The 8,169-nt window shown below is 27.3% G+C and overlaps 1 protein-coding gene across 2 annotated transcripts; it reads right to left on the bottom strand.

The window, feature by feature from the left end:
• Positions 1-467: 467 nt before the first annotated feature.
• On the bottom strand, positions 468-6,050 carry LOC107464798 (U-box domain-containing protein 52). Of its 2 annotated transcripts, XM_016083766.3 has the most exons (8): positions 5,388-6,050; positions 4,253-4,347; positions 3,925-4,046; positions 3,475-3,678; positions 3,232-3,379; positions 2,460-2,558; positions 2,025-2,318; positions 468-1,340 (listed from the first exon to the last, which is right to left on the bottom strand). In XM_016083766.3, exons 1-8 carry the CDS (start codon positions 5,566-5,568, stop codon positions 657-659), a joined length of 1,827 nt encoding a protein of 608 aa, XP_015939252.1. In that variant the 5' UTR covers positions 5,569-6,050; the 3' UTR covers positions 468-656. The 2 variants fall into 2 exon arrangements, with proteins under 2 accessions (XP_015939252.1, XP_052109688.1); XM_052253728.1 differs by lacking the exon at positions 2,460-2,558.
• Positions 6,051-8,169: the final 2,119 nt, after the last annotated feature.

Genomic DNA, 8,169 nt, shown 5'->3' with positions numbered 1-8,169 from the left:
ATTTTGTTTGCATGTTCTAAGTTTAGATTATTAGTTACATAATATTATTCGTAATTATATATTTATTATATCTAAAATTATATTATTATTCTAATGATAATTAATAAATTTTAAATGAGCTAATTTTAGACTTTTTAAACTGAATTTTAATTTTCACCCAAATATTACTATGGTTGTTTTTGTGTCCACTCTTTGGTAGTTACATTACATGCATATTGCCTTAACTTGAGGCTTCTCATGCAAGTACTAGCTAGTCCTTTTAACTATATCCATCTTGATTATTTTTATAGAATTTATAATAAAAGAAATATTTAATTACTTTGTCAGTTACTATAATTTTATCGAATTTTTAATTAAATTTTTATATTTTTTTTAATTAGGTTTCTACACTATATCAGATTTTATAACTAAATTTTTACTGTTATAAAAATATTAAAAATTCAATAAAATTATAGGAATTGTCGAAGTAATTAAACCTAAAAAAAAATGATGAGACGATTTAAGATAATATTCTAGGAGTAGCAGTTTACATTATTAATAATCAATTTCCAGGTTCCAGGTGCCTTGGCTCTATTAACTAAGCTCTCGCAGCCATAGAAGATTTTCATTTTTTTCATTATTATTATTTATTTATTGCCATTAATTATTATCTTTATCTATCTCAAATCTCTGAGCCTATTCAACTCGGGTAAAATCACAGTAGCAAGACTGGGTCTATCTCGTTTTCTCATCTCACAACACTTCAATGCCAACTTAGCACAAGACAAAGCATCTTCAACAGGCCAATCATTCAAACTAGGATCAAGAACTTGTTCAAAGCTACCAGCATCAATAGCGCTCTGAACCAAATGAGCCAACCCCATTGGAGGCTTTGCAGTTATAATCTGAAGCAGCATCACACCAAATGAATATATGTCCGATTTCACACCCAACAACCCTGTCTGTTGATACTCCGGGTCGATATAACAGAATGTGCCGGCGGCTTTCGTCAGCCGGTACTGGGTAGTTTTGTCAGCGACCGAAGGCGGAACGAGCCTGGCAAGACCGACGTCGCCAATCTTGCTTAAATAGTTTCTGTCTAAGAGGATATTTGCTGGCTTGAGGTCACGGTGGACTAGTGGCTCTGGTTTTAGTTGGTGAAGGTAGAGAAGGGCCGTGGCGATTTCCGATGCTATTTTGAAACGGATTTTCCATGGGATTGGAGGAGTGTTTCCTTTTCTGAATAAACGATCTTCCAAACTTCCGTAGTCCATATATTCATACACAAGACATCCGAATTCTGGGCATGCACCTATCAGGAGTACCATGTTTGGATGTGTTATGGTGCTCAAAACTTGAACCTGCATTAACATCAAGTTATTATTAATTTTTGAACTCTAAATAAGTATAGAAATTATGTCATTTTAAGTTATAGCTGATTGACATTTTAGAGGAAAACCAATTAAATTTTGTTACTTTTTATAAAATTTAAAATAAATTGAATCTAGACATTTGTGTGATAAATTACACATTTAGTCACAAATATTATTATTATAATATGTAGTCTCATAAATATTGATGTAATATTTTGTGAGACGCACAATAAAATTAAACAGAAATTAAATATTGTAGATATTCTAAATATGATATTTATCACTTTAATATTTAGTTTTTTAGTTCAATTTAAATTTTATATAGAGTGAAAAAATATAATTGATTCTCCAACAAATTGAAATTGTGTTTCTATACTAAAATTGGTCTTATTTGATTGATGATTTCATTTTTTTTTCTAGATGTCAAATCTGAAATTTCAAAAATATTTTATTAGAATTGCTCTCACTAATACACACATGAATATCTAATATATTTGATTAAATTGTCATCTAAGATTTTTTAATTATTATCTTTGTATAATAAAGACAATTTTACACAAATAATTTACATTAACAATGTTAATGTGTTAGAATATAGTTGTTATTTTTAATATAGCAAGAAAAAAAACATGCATTATTTAAACCAAAGAAACATTAACTATTTATAGATACCTCTTGGTTAAATTGTCTTTCCCCATGGCTTATATCTGGCCTCACAGCCTTGATGGCAACATCAGTGTTGTCAATTACTCCTTTAAAAACTGGTCCATAACCACCTTCTCCAATTTTGAGATCAATATCAAAGTAATTAGTTGCAATTTCTATTTCTTTAATGTTGTATCTTCTGTATGGAACGATGTTTTTATAAATGTAGGCAGAACTTGAAGCTCCTTGATTTTCCTCGTTTTCCATAGCATGCACTGTTTTCTGCCTTGAAAGCTTAGCCTTTTCATGCTCTTCCACTCCCTAAATAACAAATATGAAATGTACTTTTAAGTGTTTTTTTCTCTTTTTATTTTTCAGGCAATTGAATTAAAGTTTAATATTCAAATTAAATAGAGAAAATATTATAATAACAATATCTCAAAAGAAAGCATTTCATCATACCTTATGCGCAGAGTCGACTTCTTTGCAGAAAAATCCATATTGCTCATTTGTTTTCTTTAGTTCAAGTTTTAATTTCATTAATTCTTCCTCCATTTTTTTCTATAAGAAGGGGGTGAAAAAAAAATCTAATCATTCACATGGGAAAAAGTAAGTTAAACTACATAATTAGCTATTACCAATATATTGAAATTTCCTGTGTGTATACTAAAATCAGTCATTAATATAAAATATATATTTTAAAATACCGATACACATTAAAAATAAATTAAAGAATAAATTACTATTTGTATTCATAAAAGATACAAAACAAATGTATCTATATAAGAATAAAACGACAATTGTATCCACGGAAGATATCTTTCGTGTGCCAAGAATACCTTAACGGACTAATTGTGTAATCAACGTCTGGATATTCTTGGAACACAAAAACTATCTTTTGTGATTATAATTGTCGTTTTATTCTTATATAGGTATATTTATCAGTATCTGTATTTTATAGGTACACATAATAATTTATTTATAAATTAAATTATACGTATATTTATATATAAATATATTGATGATTGATTTGTGATGAATTTAGATAGTAAGTGTCACATTGAAATACAAATAAACCAATCCCAACTACAAAATAACCCTTACTATACTTACTCACTTTTTCCATGTAGCATTGATAATGGTTTCTAATTTTTTTCTACTTTTCTTATGCATGTTCTATAATGACCAAAATACCCTTACTGCATTGATAGTAGAAGATACATTACTTACTTACTTTGGATTTTGATGAAGTGACTTGTGACTTTGCGAATTCAAGATCATTGTCGGTTTGTGGTGAAGAGCCTCCAAAGGATATTGTTGGACTTCGTTCCATTGGTGAAAAATTACTTGGTGTCATTGATAATGTAGCATCTTTGACCAAGCTAAGTAAATCACAAAAAAAGGATATCAATGTCTTTATTGAATTACTCCCAAAAAAGATATATGTATAAGTATTGTAATTAATGGAGATATATACCTGTTTATATGTTGAGGTGAATTGTTTAAAAAATAATCTGGCGTTGCTACCCCTTTTACTGTTGCTGCTTTTGTGAATTTACCATTTTGAGCAGGACCTGCTGGATGGATAGTTTGGACTTTTCCTTTCGATATAACATATATTGAGCAAAAATCTGCCAAAGACTTGGCTAAGCTAGCTGCCACATCCGTATTTTTAAATTTCCTGAAAAAAATAAAATAAAATAAAATCAAGACCATGGTAATTTTTTTATTAATTTTAATTTTTTATTATAATAAAAATTTAGTTATAAAATTTAATATAATATAAAAATTTAATTAAAAATTTAATAAAATAATAGAAATTGACAAAATAATTAAAACTAAAAATATATCTCATGGAACGCAAGACATTTTTACTTATTGGAAATGCTTATGAGTATGCATGATTATGAGATAAAAAGAATTGAACCTTATAAAAGAATTCCATTGGGAAGCACCAACAATGACGCTACTAATATAGTTTTCATTTACGTATTGAGTAAGTGCACTTGTAACATTAGCGCCTTGTAACACCAACTCTGTCACTACAATCTGAAATAATAAGCGTCCACAACCACAAATTAATATGAATAATTTTTTTTTTCAAACTAAACATAATTTTTAATATTTTTAAAGTAAATACTAAATACCCTGTTCAATTCTTATTTACTATTTCAAAGATAACGTAGACAAAAAGATCATGATAAAAAACTAATATTTCAATTTTTTTTTCTTCTCAATTTTGGTGGATAACTAACCCCTTTTCGAGCACAAAGCCCTCTGAAAGGGAGAAAAATCCGCTGCCATTCTTCTTCAGTTGGTGGACGACAATGACTAGGGCCAACACCATTCTCTGCACAAATAAACAATAAAGGATTGGTAATTGTTGTACGGATAAAGCAGTACTATAATCCTTAATTTTAACTTTGTTCTTAATATTTTAAATATTTTTTTAAATATTATATTTCATATTATTTAAATTTTTTTGTTATTATTTTTTATTATTCTATCACTTTCATTTTTAAATTACTAATAAACACCCTGACTATTATAATTACGATTTTTACTATTGTCCAAAAAAAAATTATAATAGAAAAAGAGGTATTTTTGGAAGAAAAAAACTAATTTTGATCAAAAGATTAAAATATAATGAAAAAACGTTTAAGATAAAAATATGACGTTTCAAATATTAAGAATGAAACTAAGACTTAATTCAAATATTAGAGACTAAATAATACTTTATCTTTATTCAATAAAAAATGAATTATTGAGTTGTTTATTACGGCTCTAATGCATGTAACAAATATTGTGAGAATAATATATTGTTCTGAAAGTGATCAAAATAATGTCACTAATAAAAGATTTAGAAAACATTAAAGTTTACACAAAAAGACAAAACTATATATGAGTACGAAAATGTTTGGTAATCAAAGAAAATCAGTCAAACATTAGTCAAAAACAGCCATAACTTGCTTTATTTAGTATTTATTAATTGTTGCGACAGTTAATGAATGCTAAATAAGATAAGTTTTGGCTGTTTTTTTATTTTATCTCCCTAGCATTACCAATAAGAATATTGTCTTTGTGAATAATTTATCTATCTAAAGATGAGAAGAATTAATAATTAATAGCCATACAATTTTATTGCTTAATGCTATAGATGTAAACTTTAATTTTATTGCAATCTCAGTTACAACTGTAAACAACAATTTAATTAAATGGATGTGAGAAATTATTAGCCATGCTTCCAAGGTTCAAAAACCACCACCAAAGGAGGAGGTGAGAAATTATTGAATGCCTCTAGAGAACATGTAATGTGTACTCAACATATAAGTATTGAAAATATAGAAATGTGTTTTGTTATTAAAATTTAGGAAGCAGAAGGAAACCTACGGTGGTACAAACGATTGGTCTGAACGTGAATGAGAATGCAAGAGGAATTCTTCTTCAGAATATGTTCTACGGCCCACTGGACGGCGTATTGGCTTTTCCGGCCGCTGGTCACGGCGATCACAGTCGTAGGGCCGCCAGTATTTTTAGGCTTAGCTGATGCTGATTTTCTGAAATCTACCATTACTGATGGTGGTGTGGTTTGGGGTAGATTATTGGAATCAAAATTCACGTTTGAAGAAACCCAAAAGAATAAAAAATAAAAAATAAAAAACTATTGGTGATGACAAAATATGTTGTCCTTCTCCTATGTATTTTATTTGTCATATTTGCTATATATGGATCAAATATTGTTACTAACCGCTCCGAAATTTGCCATGTTTATTCCTTTGTTGATCTGGGCTCAAGGATTTGTTGGAGTTAGTTTCCAAAACATTTTTGTGCTATCTACATGACGTTACTAAAGTCGGTTTTGTTTTTTATTTTATTTTATTTTTTACTTTCTGTTTTTTCTGTTTCTGATTGTTGGCAAAACAATTTAATAGCCACAGTTATGAGAGTTGGACAGAATATTCAATGGAATTAACCGAAAATTGGCCACAAAATCAATGCAATTCAAGATTAAAAAAAAATACAGTTGGGTAGCGTTTGTTTTTGGAGACACTCCTCAGATATCTCTAAGGTAGCGTTTGTTTTCGGAGACAGGACACAGAGAACATATCTAAAATATGTTTGGAAGTAGAGACATGGACACGGAACACATTGTCTCCGAGACAGTTTTTCATATTTTTGTGTCCACTCTTTTACGAAGGACAATGATGGACACGGGAATTGGAAAAGTGGACACGGACCTTTTTATAAATTTTGTTTTCCTTTTTGCCCATAGATATTTTCTATTATTCCACTATTATCCCTTCTTATTTTTCCTATAATTAGTCTTGAAATTTTTGAAAGATAAATATTATTAATGATAAAATTGATCTTTTAAAATGCTAAAAATAATTTATAAGTTGTAATTGATTTTATATAATTTAAAGAAAAATCAGTTTTTAAATAAAAAAATTTGGTTTTCTAAATAAAAATAGATTTTTATGTGCAAAAACTATTTTTTTTTAATGTAAAAACGGATTCTTTTTTAAAACTGATTTTTTATTTAAAATTAATTTGTCTTATTAACCTAAACAAATTTTTTTATTAATCAGATCTATTTTTTTATTAATCTTAACCATATGTATTCTTACATATTAATAATAAATTTAAAAATAAAATAAATATATTTATAATTTTTATTTTAATATAAATACTATTATATATTTTTTTATTAAAATTTTTGGTCTCTTCAAATATTTTTTCTAAGTTTCGTCTGTACTCCTACATATTCTTATTCTCTAATAAATTAGTTTGTACTTGATGAGTTGGAGTAGAAAATTTAGAATCATATGATTATTTTAGTCTTGTTCATATGTATCCAAACATAATACTGGATATTACATTAGTGTCTTGTATATCGTATCCAAACATAATACACAAACAATAATTTATAATGTCTCTTGTCTCTATTTCAATGTCATATTCTATCTTGTCTCCGAAAATAAATACAGCCTTAGCAACCAAATATGTTTATAATGACAATATGAGAAACTTTTCAAATCTTGGTTCTACAATAGATATTTAATAAAGATTGTTCATATGGTATTAATCTAAGTTTTTCTTATTAAAATCCCAACCCACCTGTAACCAAAAAGGAATAAATAAAATAAAATGAAATACAAAAGTTTCCAATCCCCTCCAGCGAATCTACCTCACGATATGATAGTGATAATAATAATAGAATTTTTGTACCAATGGAGTCCATGTAAAAGTAAAAGCAATAATGAGAATGATGATGATAAGAAAAGTAAAACATGAAGGAAAATGCGTTACACAATCTTGTCTTCTCATTCTTTCCACATCCATCTAATCCTAAAATATATTTTACTTTTTCTATATATATAAAGAATCTGCCACCAGTATCTTAACTACACTTATTAAAAGTTTAAAAATGAAAAAATCAATACCTTTAATGTATTAAAAATTATAAAACATTTACTATTAAAAATCTTACTAAATGTTTTTTTAAAATACTTGTTAGAAGAGAAAAGCTTTTATTTCAACTAAAGTATTAAATTGTTCCTCAAATTAGTCAATCTCTAATAATTTGATCTAAACATCGTTATCTTACACCAAAAACCGTAAAAGAAATTACATGCTTTATGTTGTTGCATATTTATATTCACTACGACTCAATTTTTCATGCATGATGATCAGTCAATATTTGTTGCCTTCCATAGCTCCAAACAAAATAAAGACACACTATCATCTTCAACATTATTCCCACCCAGTGCCTTTATTAGAATATAAATGGGTAAATTACCGTCTATCATGCATTATTGTAACTTGCAAGATATGCAAATTGTATACTCATGTACTGTACAAAATAATGACACTTTTAATCAATTGAACTCATAGTTAATGTTTGGACAAAAATAAGTTTTTGAAACACTCATTAAATACATTTTAACATTATACAAGTATTTATAAATGTTATGATAAATTAATCAACTATGATAAGCAGTGACGAATCCAAAAAATTTTAACTATAGAATAAAGTTTATATAACATGATAAATACATGTATTATTTAGTTCATTTTCAATATATATTTTATATTTTAATATGTATTTTATATTGATAGTTAATTTTAATGTATATCTAATATAATAATTAAATGATATATTTTTTTTATA

Source organism: Arachis duranensis, chromosome 9 (genome assembly GCF_000817695.3).
Source record: "Arachis duranensis cultivar V14167 chromosome 9, aradu.V14167.gnm2.J7QH, whole genome shotgun sequence".
Lineage (NCBI taxonomy): Eukaryota > Viridiplantae > Streptophyta > Magnoliopsida > Fabales > Fabaceae > Arachis > Arachis duranensis.
This window is presented reverse-complemented; position numbering and strand designations above follow the sequence as displayed.